Source organism: Rhinoderma darwinii, chromosome 4, assembly GCF_050947455.1.
Source record: "Rhinoderma darwinii isolate aRhiDar2 chromosome 4, aRhiDar2.hap1, whole genome shotgun sequence".
Taxonomy (NCBI): Eukaryota; Metazoa; Chordata; class Amphibia; order Anura; family Rhinodermatidae; genus Rhinoderma; species Rhinoderma darwinii.
In genome coordinates, this window is record NC_134690.1 from 107863312 (window position 1) to 107884250 (window position 20939).

Below are 20939 nucleotides of genomic sequence, written 5' to 3' on the forward strand. Positions count from 1 at the left end.
TCCTTTATCCTGGCTAGTGCCGGGATAAACGAGGGGTTTGAACGGTCTAACCTCCTACACTGTGTGTCGCCATTTTTTGAGCTAACACACAGTGTAGTAGGTTTACATACAGTAGTAAACGTACACAAACACGAACATACATAGAAATCTCTTACCTGCTCCTGCCGCCGCGGCTCCCTCCGGCCCGTCCGCTCCGTCTGCTGCCGCTGGTCCAAGTGCACAAGTCCGGAAGCCGCGACCGGAAGTAGTAATCTTACTGTCCGGCCGCGACTTCCGGTCCACAGGAAAATGGCGCCGGACGGCGCGCATTTCAAATTGGACTGTGTGGGAGCGGCGCATGCGCAGTTCCCACACAGACGGCGTACATGTTAGTGGATGGAACGGGCCCCGTTTGCAGTCCCTATGGGACTGTGGCTGCCGTATATCCATGTCGTTAATCGACACATACAGAAATGGAAAAAAAAATGGCAGCCCCCATAGGGAAGAAAAAGTGTAAAAATAAGAAAAAGTAAAACACAAACACACAAATAAATATAAACGTTTTTAATAAAGCACTAACATCTTTAACATATTAAAAAAAATATTGTGATGACACTGTTCCTTTAAGAACATGAAGGTCCTGGTCTTAACCAAGCATTGGTTCCAATAGAGAACTAGCTTCCCAAATACTTACATTCTAAAATATAATGAATCGATGCTACTGTCACAATCATGGGTTATGTGGACTCACTAAGCCGCTCTGCCGTAGCGAGATGTAAAAAACACTTTGGCACAGATGATTCATGGCACAGATGAGGCTAGACGTAGCAGATGACAGTGGATAAGGCAGATGACACTGGACAAGGCAGATGGAACAGCCACGACTCCAACACTAGACCAGCTCAGGAACAAACACAGTTACAGGATACAGGAAGCAGGATACGGGAACACTGGGAACAGGATACAACTAAGGGACCATTTGCTTAACTAACATGGGAAGACAACAACAACGCTCAGGCAAGGAGTAGAAAGGCAGAGCCTTTTATATAGTCCAGGGTGAAAAAGGATATGTTTGGAATGGTCCACGGTCGCGGCTGCCGGTGAGTACAGCGGCAAGCTGTACTCACCGGCAGATGGTGGTCAGCGACCACGGGCACAACAGCTACACAAACCGATAGGTAAAAGCATGCCTATTTAAACCAGGGGACAGGATCGGTACAGTTCCAGATAATCTTTTATATTGATTCGGATTCAAGTTGCTGAACCCCAAAAAATGCGACTTTTGTAATGTTAGACTGATGTTAATAAAAAAATATTTTGGAAAAATGTTGATAAAAAACAAAACAAAAAATGTCTGGCTGGTCGTGTTTTAGGAGCTGCCATGGCTCTCATATTAAAGTGGCTGTCTGTGATGAAACCCGTTTAAAGCTGATTTCCACTCAAACCCTAAAATTGGCCATATATTAGCAAAATCAGAAGTTGCCAAAATATCCTAAGTATTTGACAAAATCACTATTGATCATCCATCGGCTTCTGAGAAGCAAGTTCAAGAGTGACGACCAATATGGTTGCACTTCCTGTTGTAAAAACGGCTGGAGCAATAAAACAGAAAATTGCCAAGTTTTCGCTAAGTAATTACCAAGCTTTTGCTAATGCTCTGATTTCTGATTTACTAACATATGGCTAATTTTACATTTTGAGTGGAAATGTTCTTTGAGAAAGTCTGTCAAACATCTTATGCCTGTGTTCTGCTCCATTAAGCTCTGTATGAACAGGGGTTGTCCTGATTAAACAACCCATATAATGTGTACTTTGTGCGTGAAGCTTTCATTTTTTTATTTTTCCTACACTTTGGTTGGATATTTAATAAATACAATAATTATGAATTGTAATTAATGTTTCAATCAATTATTTTGTGTCCTATTATATTACAGGACATGCAGATCAAAAGTTGTCACATGCTGTTTTATGGGGCCTGTAAAAACAGCTATTTGTACTTTGTTTGTGCACTATGACAGACATATACGTCTGTAAACAAAAAAAATATACATATACAGTATACTGTATTGCACCCATAGGCTTCAATTGTGCAGATATATGCCAAAAGTGTATCATTTTGGGATATGTCTTTCCTAAATTTATTTTTTTTACCGATCTGAAAAGCATAGGCTACTACACTTTTATGAACCAGATAAAAATACATTTCTGTTCAAATATATATACATATATATTATAATCTTATAATTGAAATCAATGGGAAAAAAAAACTTCACGCCAAACTGTATGCAGCTGTATGACTTTTTTACGTATTCACTTGACATATTCATAAAGGACAAACTATCAGTAGATTTGGCTTCTAGTGCAATCTCTGCGCCGATGACACCCAATTTTATACATCTTCCCATGACATCACCCCTGCTCTAACACACCAGTGATTGTCCGCTGTCTCTAACATCATGTCCTCTATTTGAAACTGAATCTTTGTGTTCCCACCATCTATTAACCTACCTAAACTTGATGTCTCCATCTCAGTGTGTGGCACTATCATACTCCTAGGCAGCACGCCCGCTATCTTTGGTTATGTTTGACTCCGATCTTTCCTTTACTCCTCATATTCAATCACTTTCACACTCCTGTCACCTTCACCTCAAATACATCACAAGAATCTGCCCTTTTCTCACTGTGGAAACAGCCAAAACTCTCATCGTCGCCCTCATTCATTCTCGTCTTGACTACTGTAACTCATTACTAGACGGTCTTCCCATCAATATATTCTCCTCTCTTAAATCTATCCTGAATGCAGCAGCCAGGCTCATCTTTCTGGCCAAACGCTGCACCAACGCCCCTACCATGTGCCAGTCACCTCACTGGTTGCACAATCACTATAGAATACAATTTAAACTTATTACTCTCTCCCACAAAGCTCTCCACAGTGCTGCACCTTCTTACATCTCCTCCCTCTTCTCTATCTATCTCCCTACACTATGTGTGACATAGGGTACAAACACGGTATGAAAAGAGCTTAAAGAGGCTCTGTCATCACATTATAAGTGCCCTATCTCCTACATAGGGCTTTATGCTGATGAGTTTCTCAATGGACAACTGGGCGTGTTTTACTATATGACCAAGTGGGCGTTGTGGAGAGAAGTGTATGACGCTGACCAATCAGTGACCAATCAGCGTCATACACTTCTCTCCATTCATTTACACTGCAGATAGCGATATAGCTATATCGCTATCTGCAGCCTCATACACACACACTAACATTACTGCAGTGTCCTGACAATGAATATACATTACCTACAACCAGGATGTGATGTGTATTCAGAATCCTGACCACTTCTGTAGCGTCTCTGTGAGTAATGTATATTCTGTAGGTAATGTATATTCATTGTCAGGACACTGCAGTAATGTTAGTGTGTGTGTATGCGGCTGCAGATAGCGATATAGCTATATCGCTATTAGCATAAAGCTAATATAGGTCATAACTCCGTCAAAAATGATCGTTTTTCTAAATAAAAAAAACTGCTGTAATCTACATTAAAGCGTCAATCACATCATGTACCAGATAGGGCACTTATAATGTGGTGACAGAGCCTCTTTAACTAAATTCAATTGACAACTGGTACAATTTCACTAGTAACACCCAGGCATGATAACTGCTAGACCTGTTATATCACTTAGAACATGTCTTGCAACGTGAAGCTGGCTAGAAAGTCTCAAGAAGCAGCACACAATGCTATGTATTTAAGAGATTCAAATAGATGCAAAACAAAGTCATTGCAATCTACCAGTCCGGAAAAGGATTACAAAGTCAGGATTACAAAAATGATTGTTTTTCTACATAAAAAACTCTGCTGTAATCTACATTACAGCGCAGATCATTTTATGTACAATATAGGCCACTTATAATGTGATGACAGAGCCTCTTTAAGGGCTCATACACATGGATGCTGTACAGCGGCACACAGAGCCTCAATATCAATAGGTCCTCATTATTAAAGAAAAAAGCTCTGTATGCCGCTATATGAAATAGGAGGCATAGGCAGGTACAGTAGAAGCCAGCTGCACCTCTTTAGCAGTCCTAGTATGGCTCTGCACAAAATGCCATTTTTTTTTACTTTATAGGAAAGGGTTTTTACTGTATAGTCTGCTGCACTTCTCTATATAGTGGGCAACTGCAATAAAATGTATACCGCACGGTATACATTTTTTTTTAACATGGGTTCTATGGGCGATGTATGCCACTTTATCACATGCAGCGGCATTTGTTCGGTGCATACGTTCAGACATTCAGCACATACGTTGGGAGATTTCCCTGGTGTGTACATCAAATGAAAAATGGGAACCGGAGGTTTAATAGGAAATCACAGTACTATTATATACACATATGGTCATATATATATGTATCTTCTTGCCAATAGACATTCTGACGTCACATTTCCATTATTTGTTTTTTACTGCCTGCTAAAAAAAATAAAAATAAAAATCTATGATTATAAATATCAGTCAATATAATAATCAAATTCACAATTTAAAAATAAAAGCACAACTTAATAATAAAATAACAAATAACAAAGAACCAAAACAACAGAAGAGCTGTATCAGACATGTAAATCCCCGTGTTTTCAGTAGGCTGATGTTTGACTTTTCGGTGCATTGAACACAATACTGCAGGCTCCCTTCCATGAAGAAGCCTGGTGGTCTCTAATGATGACTTAGCACCCCCTACTTTCCCAGGCCTGGTCCCATAGATTGCCCTGGGTGGAGCCAGCTCCTTGCTCCCTCTACAGCTGCTTATTTCCCTCATTACAGAGCACACTTCAGTCATTCCCTCAGCTGCTGCTACTCCACAAGAGGAAAATGCCTGGGGGCTGTTTTCAGCTGCATCTTTTATTATTATTATCCAGTTATCTAATTGTGTTATCTCAGCTTAGCAGAGCCACCGACACTGAGCAGCCGATCCTTCCTACAGGTAAGTCCTGAGTCCATACAAAGCCTATGTACAAGCTGCTGTTACAGATTTACAAGGTCATTGTGCTGCTGTGATCACTGGCAGCTGCCTGCAGAGTCATATTCCAAGAGCAGAGAACAGACAGAACCTATTACATATAAAGGATATGGTTAAATATTAATTTAGCAACATTTGACTCTGCGGTGTGGAATTGATTGTGCATTTTGATAACTCTCTGAGCTAAGACCTGCAGTCCTATGTAAAGCCACAGATACAATCTACACATGACTTTCTTCTATGTGTTGTATCTGGAGGCAGTAACCTATAGGAGACACATTGCTTGGGTGTAGTAGTAGGAGAAGAGACTTGTTTGATTTCTATCTAAGGTGTTACAGACAGTGATTCATTGAGCATTCATAGCCTAATGGTCCCAGACACTGTGCTGTTTATTTTACACATTCCTCTGCACGTACACACATTCTGCTCCACTCCTTCAGCCCATCTAATGCTATGGATGTAAGTATTATTTAGTATTTGTATCATGCTGCATGTATGTGGTGTACATGGGGCGTTATTTGTATTGATGATTGTAGAATTAAATATTGAGTGTAATGAAAGCCGGATTGTCTATTTTATAGCTATTTGTGACACACCCTTCCACGCTTCCTGTATCATTCATTCTTTTAATAATCTACAAATTAAATAGCTTGTTCTGTAAATAAATCTGTGTTTATAACCAAAACCCTCTATCGCTGCTTAAAATTACGTATGTATGTATATATATATATATATATAATCCTATTCTGAACTGGAATAGTCAGGGTGGGTCACCAAGGACCCTTTCTGCAAACTATGGACTGCTAATGTCTCTAAAATAATTATTACTTATAGTAACCATAAAGATAGAAGTACTTACAATATTTGATCATTTAAAGGCTCCCTCTTGTGCGCCAAAATAAGTCTCTGGTTTAACTGCAGTCCTATGTAAAACTACTGATTACTCATTGTGATAACGTGACAGGCTAAGTCAAACTCCGCTCTGCTAAGTCTGTACACGGCATAGGAAATGGGCTGCTTTACAGAGACCGTTTGGGCTATAGCCAAATCTAAAGACAATAAACCAGTATAATGTGGTGTGTGAACAAGTCTACAGTCTCTTTTGTTTGTATTGAAGGGAAAAGCAACTATAAGAAAATATATTTTGTGAATGATTTTAATATATAATAATCTTTTCAGGTCTACCCTATCATAGATAATGTTTTTCTATGTTTTATGTGTTTAAAATAAGGGTTAATACAGCACTATTTTCCCTCTAGATGTTCGTTCACGTTCTGAGTGGCAGATCTTCATAGCTTAGGTCTCTTTTGAGAACTGAATGCAGCTGGGGGTGTCCACTGTGTAGTTTGCTTTCACCACAGGGATCTTATGGCGCACAATTGGCTGCTGTGATCTTAAGGAAGTTGGTGGTACTTACAATTACAGACTGTATTTACCACGGGCTGATGTGTAAAATAGGCCTCTCTAAAATGAAGCTGAAACACTGTAACGATTCTGTATCTGAACTTAGTATAGGTCAGTACCAACGTTTGTATTTGATATTAACTCCGCTAGCATCTGCAGATGACTTTTGCACATTGCTATTAATGTTCTGTCTGTCTCGATTCCGATTGGAATGGAGTCAATTTTTGTCTGTTTTAAAGATTTTAAACAGTTAAACTGATTTCTGAATAAGATCCTTGTGGGAAAAATACACAGTAAATTGCAGGAAATGCATAAGAAGTTGGCTTGGCCATTACTCTCTGCCTATGATACAGTGTAGGCTTTGTTAGCGGCGAGAACGCCTGGCACTAACTATCATTTTAGTGCATGGATACAGTTATAGATCTGTTAAGGATGTTTCCTTATATGCTATAGAGGGTGTATTTTTTTTTAATAGAGAATTCGATTACAAGTGGGTTCTATTTGTAAGTTGAAGTAGCATTGGTCTCGAGTACTTTCTTGCTTCTCATGCCACAAGTCCTCCCTTTTTGAAGTCTAGATAAACATAGCGGTCTGTGATTCTGATCATACAACATATCGACTTTTATGGTCCTTTAATTTGAATGTCATATGTCCATTGATCTAGCATGTTGAATAAACAATTGAAAAAGAAGACTGCAAGTTATACTAGTGACATCAAAGGCTTCGTTCACATTTTCGCTAGGGCTCCGTTCCGTCTGTCAGTGCTCCGTGCCGAAGGAAAGCTCAGACACAAACGGAAACCATGGGTTTCCGTTTCCATCACCATTGATTTCAATGGTGATGGATCTGGGGCCAATGGTTTCCATTTGTCTCTGTTGTGCGAGGGTTCTGTCGTTTTTGACGGAATGAATAGTGTAGTCGACTATGGTATTGATTCCATGAAAATGTCGGAACCCTTGCACAACGGAGACAAACGAAAACCATTGGCACCGAATCCATCACCATTGAAATCAATGAAGATGAAAACAGAAACCTATGTTTATCCGCTTGTGTCTGTCAGTGCTCAGTTCCGAAGGAAAGTTCAGACGGAACGTCGAAACGGAGCACTAGCGAAGATGTGAGCGAAGCCTAATGTGTTAACTGTTTACCACGTGTATCAAACCAAATGAGCCGTAATGTTGTATCCAGCTAGCATCTTAAGAGTTAAAAAAAAAAAAAAGATTTTGTATTTTGGGCCAATCCCGTTAAGGCTGGGTTCACACTACCTATTTTCAGACGTAAACGAGGTGTATTATGCCTCGTTTTACGTCTGAAAATACGGCTCCAATACATCGGCAAACATCTGCCATTTCATTTGAATGGGTTTGCCGACGTACTGTGCCGACGACCTGTCATTTACGCTTCGTCGTAAAATTACTGCCTCGTCAAAGAAGTGCAGGACACTTTTTTGAAACGTAATTTGAGCTGTTCTTCAATGAAGAACAGCTCAAATGATCGGCCGTCAAAGACGCCTCGCATAATGCGAGGAGGAGCTTTTACGTCTGAAACAACGCAGCTGTTTTCTCCTGAAAACAGTCTGTCTTTTCAGACGTAAAAGCCAGTTCTCGTGTGCACATACCCTATTTCTTCTTCCAAAAGCTCCATTTACTTGAATAGAGATGAATTTCAATACCAGACAAAGCATATGGACAAGAGCCACCCTGATTTTGGGGAAAAATAGTGTTTTTTTTCCCCCCCTCTGACAAACCCTTTGACTTGAAGAGAAATTTAAAGAGGCTCTGTCACCAGAATATAAAAACCCTATCTCCTATTGAATGTGATCGGCGCTGCAATGTAGATAACGGCAAAGTTTTTAGTTTTTTTTTAAAACGATCATTTTTGCCCAAGTTATGAGCAATTTTATATTTATGTAAATGAGCTTTTCAATGGACAACTGGGCATGTTTTTTCGTATTTCCAACTGGGCGTGTATTGTGTTTTTACCAACTGGGCGTATATTGTGTTTTTACCAACTGGGCGTTGTGAATAGAGGTGTATGACACTGACAAATCAGCATCAAACACTTCTCATCATTCCCACCCAGCTTCTTTCACAGCAGACACAGCGTGACGTCACCCACAGGTCCTTCAATCTTGTCGTCGGACAAAGAAGACACATGTGCTCTAGTCATTCAAAAGGTTAATATGCTCATCTCTAGGGAGTTTGCTATGCTTACCTGACACGGTGATGCTGTTGCAAATTCAACTGTACTCTCTGACGCCTGGAGCGGATGTGTCTTCTCTCTTCCGACGCCAAGGTTGAAGGACCTGTGGGTGACGTCACGCTGTGTCTGCAGTGAAAGAAGCTGGCTGGGAATGATGGCGTCACCCACAGGTCCTTCAACCTTGGCGTCGGAAGAGAGAAGACACATCCACTCCAAGCGTCAGAGTACAGTTGAATTTGCAGCAGCATCACCATGTGCAGGTAAGCATAGCAAACTTATTAACAGGCAAGCATATTAACCTTTTGAATGACTGGAGCAGATGTATCTTCTTTGTCCGACGACAAGGTTGAAGGACCTGTGGGTGACGTCACGCTGTGTCTGCTGTGAAAGAAGCTGGGTGGGAACGATGAGAAGTGTATGATGCTGATTTGTCAGTGTCATACACTTCTATTCACAACACCCAGTTGGTAAAAACACAATACACGCCCAGTTGGAAATGCAAGAAAACACGCCCAGTTGTCCATCGAAAAGCTAATTTGCATAAATATAAAATTGCTCATAACGTGGGCAAAAATGATCGTTTTTAAAATAAACAAACTTTGCTGTTATCTACATTGCAGCGCCCATCACATTCAATAGGAGATAGGGATTTGATAATCTGGTGACAGAGCCTCTTTAAACCTGCTTGTGTCATGGAGTTTGGCTTTTTTACTGTGAATATAAAATTTGATTCCTATTCAGACAAGTGAATGTGCAATATCTAGATTTAAAAAGTGGTATTCAGGGGGTTACAGATAATGAACGCTACATACATCTCTTGTGATATACTTAGTTATGTAAAATTACATTAATAGATCTTTGCTGTACAGAATTTTTATTTCATTATCATATCATTGTGATAGCAAAATTTGTGTTTTTTTCCCATAGTTGAACCTACTGCCTTACCATTACCTACTGTTCAGATTTATTTGTTTTTATAGTGTTTGATCACTGTTTTTCCCTGTCACACATTCTTAGGCCCCTTGCACACATTCATAGTTTTTATCCGTAATTGCTGATCAAATACTGACACATTCATTTCTATTGTCCACGGACACCATTCCGTATATTTCCGGGTGTGTCCGGGCCTTAGAAATAAGCTGCAAAAAATATTTTCGGCATTTACGGACAGTGCTCCTATACTTATTACTGTGAGCAAGGTCTGCAAATGTGAATGACACGCCACGGCCCGTCCGTGCAGTATTTACTGACTGTAAGTACTGCACGGATGTGTGCATGGGGCCTTTTACTCTATTGACACAGCATTTGATACTTACATCGGAGGTATACACTGGGAGTATTTCCCCTCGTATAACCTCTAACCGAAGGTTCCGATCCATGCCACTGTAAGCTGTAGGGTCCAACTATAAAAAAAAAAAAAAAAAAGTTTACTTTTTACTGGATGACGCTGGTATTTCATACAGTTCAAAAAAAAAAGTAAGCCTAAGCTTTCCTCCATGATTACAGTATAGTTTCCGCAAAATAAAATGGAAACCTTACGGGACGAAAATCTAATGCAATGGAAGCATTGCCGTTAAAATCAATGGTAATGCAAATAGCAGCTATGGTTTCCGTTCGGCATTCCATTCATCGATTCCTCTGACGGAAAGGTCGAACGGTACCCATGAGCGGAAGCCCGACGCTGATGTGAACACACCCTAATAACAAGCTGCCATGGTGAATAAGTGGCAGCTAGTAGTCCAAATTCTTTAGTCAGATCAGAATTCTGGTCTCTAGTTCAAGTTTCAATTTTTTCTGATTCTTAGTGGAGATTTATAGGTTAGTTTGACAAATAATTATGGTGTTGCTCCAAAAGTGTATTTTCCAGGATATTTATCCTTGTAGTTGGTATTCTTTAACGCCTTCCCAACATTTGGCATACATTTATAGTTGGGAGGGGGGTGGATATAGAGTTGGCTAACAAGCTAGGCCATTCCATACAGAGCGGCTGTATATACCAACTGACACTTTGCTCTAATGGCTTTGATCGTAGATAACTCTGATTCCAGCAGTCTAACCTTTTAGATGCTAACCTCAGTAGCATTCGTGGCATCGGAAATTGAATAAAAAGTGATCAAAAAATCCTGTTTATCCGAAAATAGTACTAATAATTATTAACTACTCTAATATAAAGTTATATAACCCGCAGGGAGAATGCCACAAAAAAAAAACAACTGCCAGAATTGCTGTTTTGTTGTTAGTTTGTTTTTTGGTCACATTAGCTCCGAAAATAAATGTACCAAATTGTACCAATAAAAACTACAGCTTGTTTCACAAAAAAAGCCCTCACACCTCTCCATCAACGGAAATATAAAAAAGTTAGGGGTCTCAGAATATGACGACCCAATACAATTTTTATTTTTCTATCAAAATGTTATTTTGTAAAAATAGTAGATTAAAAAAAAAACAAACAACTATATAAATCTGGTATCGCCGTAATTATTTTGACCCACAGAATAAATGTAACATGTAATTTGCACTGCACAGTTATGCGATGTTAAAGGGTTATTCCCATCTTTTCACTTTTTTTTTTTTTTTTTGTCCAGCACACATGTATGATCAAAAATAACCCTATTGAACTTATCCATTCAGATTTCCTACCAGGATTTGATCCTCAATCTTCCTCTTTTCTCTGCTGCTCGTTCCTCTGCTTGTGAAGATTTGTGGGCGGTACGCTGTGAGACACGTGCTGCAGGAGCGATCTCAAACACAAAGTGCTTGTTCTAAACGAAACACTGTTATCTCCATATGTACATATAGAGATAACAGTGCTTTGAAGAAAGAACAAAAAAACGGCCCTGTAAGGCCCCATGCACATGAATGTGCTTTTGCGGCTGCAATTCCCCCGAAAATCCACGTGAGATTTGCGGCCCCATTCATTCCTATGGGGCCACTGGCGTAGCTATAGGGGTCGCAGCGGTCGCAATTGCGACCGGGCCCCGAAGCCAGGGGGGCCCACGGCCCCCCGCACCACATCAATAAAAAGTTACTATAGTAACTCGGGCAGCGGGCCCCTGTTACTATAGTAACATACTTTACTTACCTTCCTGGTTCCAGATCGCAGCGGAGGTCCTGACGTCAAGCGCTGTGCGCAGCGCATGACGTCACAGCGCTATGCCGCCGCGCACAGCATCGAGACTACAGAAGTCCCGCCGCGGCCGAAGAGGAAGGTAAGGTAAGCCCTGACTGGCGGGGTCTGACTCCCGGGACCCGCCAATCAGCTGTTTTGAAGGGGCCGCAGCACTCGTACGAGAGCTGCTCCCCTTCATTCCGGTCACACTGTGAATCGGTGTCGGCGATTCACAGTGTGGGCGAGTAGTGAAATGAAGGGGAAGCAGCTCTCGTACGAGTGCTGCGGCCCCTTCAAAACAGCTGATTTGCGGGTCCCGGGCGACACATCAGCTATTGATGGCCTATCCTGTGGATAGGCCATCAATGTTTAGGGACTGCACAACCCCTAAGCCTACGATGTAGCAGGCTTAGGGGGCCCATGAGACAGGATCACAGATTGTGTGATCCTGTCTGCTGGGCCCTGTATCTAAGCCAATCACATGGTAGGCTTAGATACATGGCCCATGCGTGATCCTGTCTGCTGGGCCCTGTATCTAAGCCTACCACACTGTAGGTTTAGATACAGGGCCCCAGCACACAGTAATCTTATACTGTATAAGATTACTGTCTGCTGGACCCTGTATCTAAGCCTACCTTGTGGTAGGCTTAGATACAGGGTCCCACAGACAGTATCACACATGGGCCCTGTATCTAAGCCTTAGGGTATGTGCACAGACACTAATTACGTCCGTAATTGACGGACGTATTTCGGCCGCAAGTACCGGACCGAACACAGTGCAGGGAGCCGGGCTCCTAGCATTATAGTTATGTACGACGCTAGGAGTCCCTGCCTCGCTGCAGGACAACTGTCCCGTACTGTAATCATGTTTTCAGTACGGGACAGTAGTTCCACGGAGAGGCAGGGACTCCTAGCATCGTACATAAGTACGACGCTAGGAGCCCGGCTCCCTGCAGTGTGTTCGGTCCGATACTTGCGGCCGAAATACTTCCGTCAATTACGGACGTAATTATTGTGTGCACATACCCTAACACATGTGTTACTAATCATTTTTTGTGTGTTTTCTTGCAGGTTCGGTCGTTGGACTACGGCGGATTCCAGGACTACTTCGATGACAGCTTTTTTTTTATTGTCAATAAAATGGTTAATGAGGGTTGTGTGTTTTTTTTTTTTTTTTTATTTCAATAAAATATTTTTTCTATGTCTTGGTGTTTTTTTTTTTAAACTATATTACTACTGCCTTAGTAATGGCCGCCGGCTGATTGACAGTGTCCATTGCTAAGGCGGGGCTTAGTGTTAGCGGATGCAGAGGCTAAGGGTATGTTCACACGAGGGCGTCCGTAACGGCTGAAATTACTGGGATGTTTCAGCCTGAAAACATCACCGTAATTTCAGCCGTACCGGCATGTGCAGGCGCTTGAACGCCGCGTCAATTACGGGTGTAATTAGTGCTGCTATTCATTGGAGTCAATGAATAACGGCTCTATTTACGGCCAAAGAAGTGACAGGTCACTTCTTTGACGCGGGCGTCTATTTACGCGCCGTCATTTGACAGCGGCGCGTAAATATACGCCTCGTGTGAACAGACAACCATCTGCCCATTGCTTTCAATGGGCAGATGTTTGTCAGCGCTATTGAGGCGCTATTTTCGGGCGTAATTCGGGGCAAAAACGCCCGATTTACGTCCGTAAATAGGCCGTGTGAACATACCCTAACACTAACCCCCTTTATTACCCCGGTACCCACCGCCACCAGGGGTGCTGGGAAGAGCCGGGTACGATCTAGTACCTGACCATCTGTAGTGATGGTCGGCCACTGGGGTGGCCGCAGGCTGGTATTATCAGGAGGGGAAAGGCCAAAAACAGTGGACCTTCCCATCCTGGTAATGCTGCCTGCTGCTGCTTTATTGTATCTGGCTGGTTATGAAAATGGGGGGGACCCGACGTCATTTAAAAAAAGAACAAATAATTGGAAAGAACGATGTCAGGTCCCCCCCCAATTTTCATAACCAGCCAGATACAACACAGCAGCAGCAGGCAGCATTACAAGGGTGGGAAGGGCCACTGTTTTTGGCCTTCCCCAGCCTAATACTACCAGCCTGCGGCCACCCCGGTGCCTGCCCGTCACTACAGATGGTCGGGTACTGGTTTGTACCCGGCTCTTCCCAGTACTCCTGGTGGCGGTGGGTACCGGGGTAATAATGGGGGTTAGTGTAGCCTCTGCACCGGCTAACATTAAGCCCCGCCTTAGTAATGGAGGTTGTCAATCAGCCAGCGGCCATTACTAAGGCGGTGATAATAAAGTTTAAAAAGATACAAGCACATAAAAAAAATATTTTATTGAAATAAAAAAACAACCCTCATTAACCATTTTATTGAGAATAAAAAAAACGCCGTCATTGAAGTCCTCGTATCCGAAGTCCAACAACCGAACCTGTAAAAAAAAAACAAACACAAAAATAATCAGTAACACATAAAGAAGCAAAATTATTATTCTTACCTATCCTGGGTCCAGCGCTGGAGACGCAATGTCAGCGAGCTGGGCCCTGTATCTAATCCTATGATGTGTGATACAGTCTGCTGAGCTGTGTATTTAATCCAATCATGTATGATACTGTCTGCTGGGCCCTATATCTAATCCAATCATGTGTGATACTGTCTGCTGAGCCACTGTATCTAATCCTATCATGTGTGATACTGTCTGCTGGGCCCTATATCTAATCCGATCATGTGTGATACTGTCTGCTGAGCCACTGTATCTAATCCAATCATGTGTGATACTGTCTGCTGGGCCCTATATCTAATCCGATCATGTGTGATACTGCTTTCTGAGCCACTGTATCTAATCCTATCATGTGTGATACTGTCTGCTGAGCCACTGTATCTAATCCTATCCATAGTTTATAGGGTCGTAGTGCTATAGATATGCTATGCTGTCTCATATACACACTTTTTTTTGGGGCGGACACATATGTATTTCCCGGACATTTTAAGCCCTGAGGGTATGTCCACACGGCAGCGTCCGTTACGGCTGAAATTACTGTGCTGTTTTCAGGAGAAAACAGCACCATAATTTCAGCTGTAATGGCATGTGCAGGCGTCTTTCGCTGCGTCCATTACGGAAGTAATTGAAGCTGGTTTTCCATGGAGTCCATGGAAAACGGCTCCATTTACGTCTGAAGAAGTGACAGGCACTTTTTTACGCGCCGCCTTTTGACAGCGGCGCGTAAAAAAAAATGACCGTCGGCACAGAACATCGTAAGACCCATTCAAATGAATGGGCAGATGTTTGCCGACGCTTTTGAGCCGGATTTTCGGACGTAATTCAATGCTGAAACGCCCGAATTACGTCCGTAAATAGGGTGTGTGAACCCAGCCTTAGTGACGCCCCGGCTGCTAGTGCTGCATTGTTGGGTCACTTAGGAGACCCAGCGATGCAGCTGAAAGCTGCGGACCGTCGGCCATGAGAAGTTTGCGGGGGGGGGGGGCCCAGTAAGAATTTTTGCATCGGGGCCCATGAGCCTCTAGCTACGCCCCTGTATGGGGCCATGCACACGACCGTGGTTTTCACCGTCCGTGCATGGCCCCGGAGCCCGGACCGCAGAAAGAACGGGCAAGCCTTATTACGGCCGTGTTCTGCGGTCCCGGCTCATGCGCACAGCCCACGGTTTTCGGGCAGTTCGCAGCTGCGTGACCGTCCGACCCGGAAATCACGTCCGTGCCCATGGCTACGGTCGTGTGCATGAGGCCTTAGGGTATGTTCAAAACGTCTGAAAATACGGAGCTGTTTTCAAGGGAAAACGGCTCCTGATTTTCAAACGTTTTTTAAGCCACTCGCGTTTTTCGCTGCATTTTTTACAGCCGTTTATGGAGCTGTTTTCTATAGAGTCAGTGAAAAACAGCTCCAAAAATGTCCCAAGTAGTGTCCTGCACTTCTTTTTCACGGGCGTTTTTTTACGCGGCCGTTTTTCAAAACGGCCGCGTAAAAAAACGGCCCGTCGGAACAGAACACCGTTTTTCCCATTGAAATCAATGGGTAGATGTTTGGAGGCGTTCTGCTTCCGATTTTTTTTTGGCCGTTTACAGCCCAAAAAATGGCTGAAAATAGGCTGTGTGAACATACACTAAAGGGCTCTACTGCTGCATGAGGAGTTTAGAAAACTTAGACAGCTCCAGGGCTACTGTGCATGCCTGTGAGCCGTCCTATTCACTTTCATTAGAGCAGGAGCGAGATGGCCGGACTGAGAGCTACTGCGCATGCTCAATGTGCACACGAGAGCACCCGGCCAGTGTATTAGGGAAATTCACAGTAGAAACTGCGCAAGCGCGGCCACCACTGCAGGACCCTAGCGGTGGCCATTTTCCAAACAAACCAAAAGACATGGGGTGGACCGGATGGATTATCTTCTGAATACCACACAATTAAAAAAAGAAAGTATTTACAAATATGCATATATTTCCATATGCAACAACTTAAGCTATGATCATTGAGATGGGAATACCCCTTTAAATACTTTTGTGTCAAAAAAGACAAAGGTATTGTAGGTATGATACCTTTATTGGCTAACCAGAAAAAATATGTATACAAGCTTTCAGAACACACAGGCTCCTTCTTCAGGCAGGTTTACAAATGCATGACCTAGAAAAGAGCACAACATTTAAGATGTTACACAAAGACAATTAGTACATGAGGCGATGCATCATTAAGATAAGAATATCTCAGGATGTATCACGTAGATAGCACACCTCCAGAGAGGCACCCCTCTGCCTGAAGATAGCAAAAACCCCCACCCATGCCCCGTAGATAGCGCCACTGTAGTGGAATGAATAGCGTAGCCGACTGCGGTATTGCTTCCGTCAAAGCGACGGAATGCTTGCACAACTGAGACAAACAGAAACCCATTGCTCTGGATCCGTCACCATTGAAATCAATGGTGATGCAAGCCTATGGTTTCCGTTTGTTTCAGTCAGGGTTCCATTCTAACAGAAAGCTCAAACGGAACGCCAGAACGCAATCCTGACACACATGTGAACGAAGTCTTACATGTTGCGCTCTTCTCTAGGTCACTCATTTTGTAAACTTGCCTGAAGGAGACTCTGTGCTCTGAAAGCTTGCATTTATAATTTTTATGGTTAGCCAATAAAGGTATCATACCTACAATACGTTTGTCTTTTTTGACTCAAAAGTATTTAACATTTCATATTGTTTCTGGCTAACACGATATTACTCTATTTTTACTTTGCTGCACAGTGAAACCCAAAAGATAAGTGATGCCATTAAAAACTACGACTGGTCACGCAACAAAAAAGTCCCACATATATATATATATGGCACTTGGAAGGCGGGTAGAAAAAAAATAAAATGAAACAATGACTGCAGGAGGAAGGGGTTAAAAGTTTCTGTATGTGGGCTGTGGCTGAGTGCATAGAATACTTAAATTCCTCATAGAAATTCCCATACATCTACCTCATATGACTTCTTGGCAGTACTTTTAAAGCAGATGACAAAGGATGAACAGATTTTGATTTCTACTCAATTTTATTTTGAAGATATTCCAAGCTGGCTTATAAAAAAAAAAAAAAATGGTTGTAATATCCTTAAATGTTTAGGTTCAGGGCCATTCAAGGCTCTAAGCACATGCCTTGTGTTTTTCAATGGCTCCATATAAAATTCAGATTCTGGAGTTCAGTAAATATGAGAAGTAGGGTTGGGCGCAAATGGCCTTGAGCCTATAGTTTACTACTTTTCTTCTCCTGCTATGTTGCCATATTAAATATAATGTTGCTTTTGTTATGTGTCAAAAAGTATCCACATCTTGTATGAAGATGTCTGCAGCCTGTAAGCAGAGCCTAGTCCATGAGCTGGGACCATCATTCCAATGTCCAGAATGAAGGAGCTGCAGCATTCGATGAGGCTCCCAAATCCACCACTCGGAGATTTCCGTTATTGGAAATCTCTGACACAACATTCTAAGCAAAGGGCCTTTTAAATGTAATAGCGTTTTGCATAGAAAGTTGTCAGCGATTTCAGTGATTGAAATTTCTGGGTTGTGGCAAAGGATTTTGGGTGCTCTCCAGCTAGGAAAATCAGAGGTACTAGCTTACAAATTCCATGATGTGATCTACTGACCTGTCTCTTGTGAAAACATACATCTTGAATGGACTTCCCCTTTAACTGTAAGAATGTTATGCTTGTACACCAAGATTTGTAAAACAGATGGTGGTCAATGTAGACGTGACCATTTGTAGACAACTAGCTGGAGACTACATTATGCGCTTTTTTTCAACGTTGTTGAGGGTCAACTTTACTGGGAATACCTTAAATCTCTTATTAAAGACTTGCAAGCCTAGTGATTGTCTTTGAAATATGCGTCGCCAAACAAAAGAAGTGACATGTAACTTCTTAACACGGTTTTATGCCGAAAACTCCACGGATAGCCACAGGTGGGTTAGCCCCATCAAATGGCTAATCCATGCCCGATTTAACTGCAAATCTATTGTGTGAACATCCCCCTAGGTGTGTATGCATCTCAATTAGATTAAGGTCAGGACTTTGACTTGGCTACTCCAAAACCTTAATTTTTTTTTATTTTGAGCCATTCAGTGGTGGACTGACTTGTATGTTTCGAAACATTGTCTAGCTGCATAACTCAACTGCACTGTAACTTTAAGTCACAAACTGACAAGCGAACATTCTTCTTCAGGATTTGACAGCGAGCAGATTTCATGGTTCCATCAAATATGACAAGTCGTCCAGATCCTGCAAAAACAAAGCAGCCCCAGAACCTCACACTACAACCACCATGTTTGACTGATGGTACAAATATAGCCGTCTTTATCTTGACTTTTAACGCATTAACTGGTTCCCGACCGCTGGCTGTATATTTCCGGCCTGCGGTCAGGGTCCTTAAAACCATAGACTTTTTACGGCTCGGGTTTTAACTTGCTGCCCGCGCGATCGGGCAGCTGAATGTCGGGTCTCCGGCTGTCAGTGACTGCCGGGGACCCTGAGGAGAGGATAGAAGCAGCTTTCACTGCTTCTGTCTTCTCCGATGTCTTTTTTACACCGCGTTCAATGAATGCTGTGTATAGGAATAGACAGCAGCAGCGGCGCTGTCTCTATTCCTCCTGGTGATCATGTGACAGGTCACATGATCGCCGGGTGCCGTTAGTGGCAGGCTGCTGCTGGGTCTTACAAGACCCAGCACAGCCCTATTAGTGACAATCGTCACTATGAGAGGGCTGATTTCCCCTGTAATTGGGGCTGCTGTACAGCTTCAGTTACAGTGGAAAAGATGGTGTAAAAGAAAGAAAAAAAATATATATAAAGTTCCCCAAAGGTCTTTTTTGACCTTTGGGGGACAGACCATAGTAATAAAAAAAGAATAAAGTGCAAAAAAAAATTAAATAATAAATACACACAAAATACCCACCCCCAAAAAAAAACGTTCCCCCCGCCAATCATTGTTGTAAAGCTAGCGCTGACCCAATTACCCTAATATAGACATGTAATATATTACAATTTACGGTAGAGAATGAAGATCACAAATAAAAGGTCTATTTTAGGGTAAAACTATGTTATTACCCCAAAAAAATAGCTGAAACGTAAAAAAGCTGATTTTTTTTTTTACTATTATTTTCAAACTTTATGAATAAAAATTCTAAAATAGCAAAAAAGGTGTGTATAAAAACGATTAAAAATGAAATCTGCATTGTCTACGGAAAAAACGTCGCAAAAATCACGTCGTTAGCCCAACAAATAAAAACGTTATAGCCATTTAACGAACACGTGCTAAAAATGGCTAAACGCTGTCTGGTCCTGAAGGTGCAAAATAGCCCAGTCCTGAACTGGTTAAATAAACAATGGCTAGATCCCTTATCTTGACTTTTTAAAGGCTTTTGTTGTGTGATATCACGCTGCAGCAAGTTATCAGAATCAAGCTAAAGATGGCTACATGTTCTAATGGTGAAAGCAGTATTTAGCTTTACACATATCGAGACCCATGTCTTCCAAAAAGTTTCACCTTTGACTCATCAGTCCACAGAATATTATCCAAATAGTCTTGGGGTCATCTAGATATTTGTTGCCAAATGTGAGATGAGCCTATGTGGTTTTTTTGGTCAACGGTGGTTTGCGCCTTGCAACCCTTCCATGGCTGCTATTTTTGCCAAGTTACATAGTTACATAGTACGGTTGAAAAAAGACGCATGTCCATCAACTTCAACCAAGGGATGGGAAAAGGGAAGGGAAAAAGTTCTAGACATTGACATCGGAGCTGATATTTTTTCGTTCTAGGTAATTATCTAAGCCTTTTTTAAAGCCATCTCCTGTCCCTGCTGTGACGGCTCCTGTGGTAGACTATTCCATAGATTCACCGTTCTCACAGTAAAGAAGGCTGTAAATAAGTGTCTTTCTTATTGTGGAATCGTGTACGTTGAACTTAACTGAGGTAAGTGAGGCCTGCAGTTCTTTAGATGTTCGTCTGGGTTCTTTTGTGACCACCTTGATGAGTCGTTGAAGCGCTCTTTGGGAAATCTTAGTAGGGTGGCCACTCCTGGGATGTTCACCACGGTTCCAAGTTATTTCCATTTGTGAATAATGGTTCTCGCTCTTGTTCGCTGGCTTTGTAATCCTTTTCCGGACTGGTAGATTGCAATGACTTTGTTTTGAATCATAACATAACATTGTGTGCTGCTTCTTGAGACTTTCTAGCCAGCTTCACGTTGCAAGACATGTTCTAAGTGATATAACAGGTCTAGCAGTTATCATGCCTGGGTGTTACTAGTGAAATTGTACCCAGTTGCTAATTGAATTTAGTTAACTAATTGATTTACTAGCTAAGGGGGTAAATACTTTTTCACAGCACTGTATGAACCGCATTTAGGCAGTTTGTGAAAAAATTCTAGGACTTAATTTTTGGACCTTACCCAAAGTTTTTGCTATTCCACAACACCAACGTCACAATTACCATAACTACAGATGTTCATTGTTATCTAAATTCCTTTTTTATTCTGCCTCTTTCGGAAATTATACCTTATCACAACTTGTCATGGTCCTGTTGATTACGTTGTGAAGTATAAACAGGGATTTATCTCCATTATGTTCCTGTCTAAACAAAACAGTAGTATCCAACTACCACAAAAAACAATAATTTAATAGAAATATTTACAAAATGCTTAACAACAACATAAGTCAAGGACTTATTTTCCCTTACATGCAATTAGTGTCTATAAA

The 20939-nt window shown here is 41.9% G+C and overlaps 1 protein-coding gene across 1 annotated transcript in view; it reads left to right on the forward strand.

The window, feature by feature from the left end:
* Nucleotides 1–4770: 4770 nt before the first annotated feature.
* PLOD2 (procollagen-lysine,2-oxoglutarate 5-dioxygenase 2) overlaps nt 4771–20939 on the forward strand; it is a 107082-nt gene continuing 90913 nt past the window's right edge. The window contains exon 1 of the mRNA XM_075861456.1: nt 4771–4954. Within this exon, the coding sequence (XP_075717571.1) occupies nt 4843–4954 (112 nt within the window). The 5' untranslated portion in view covers nt 4771–4842. The remainder of the gene's footprint in view (nt 4955–20939) is intronic.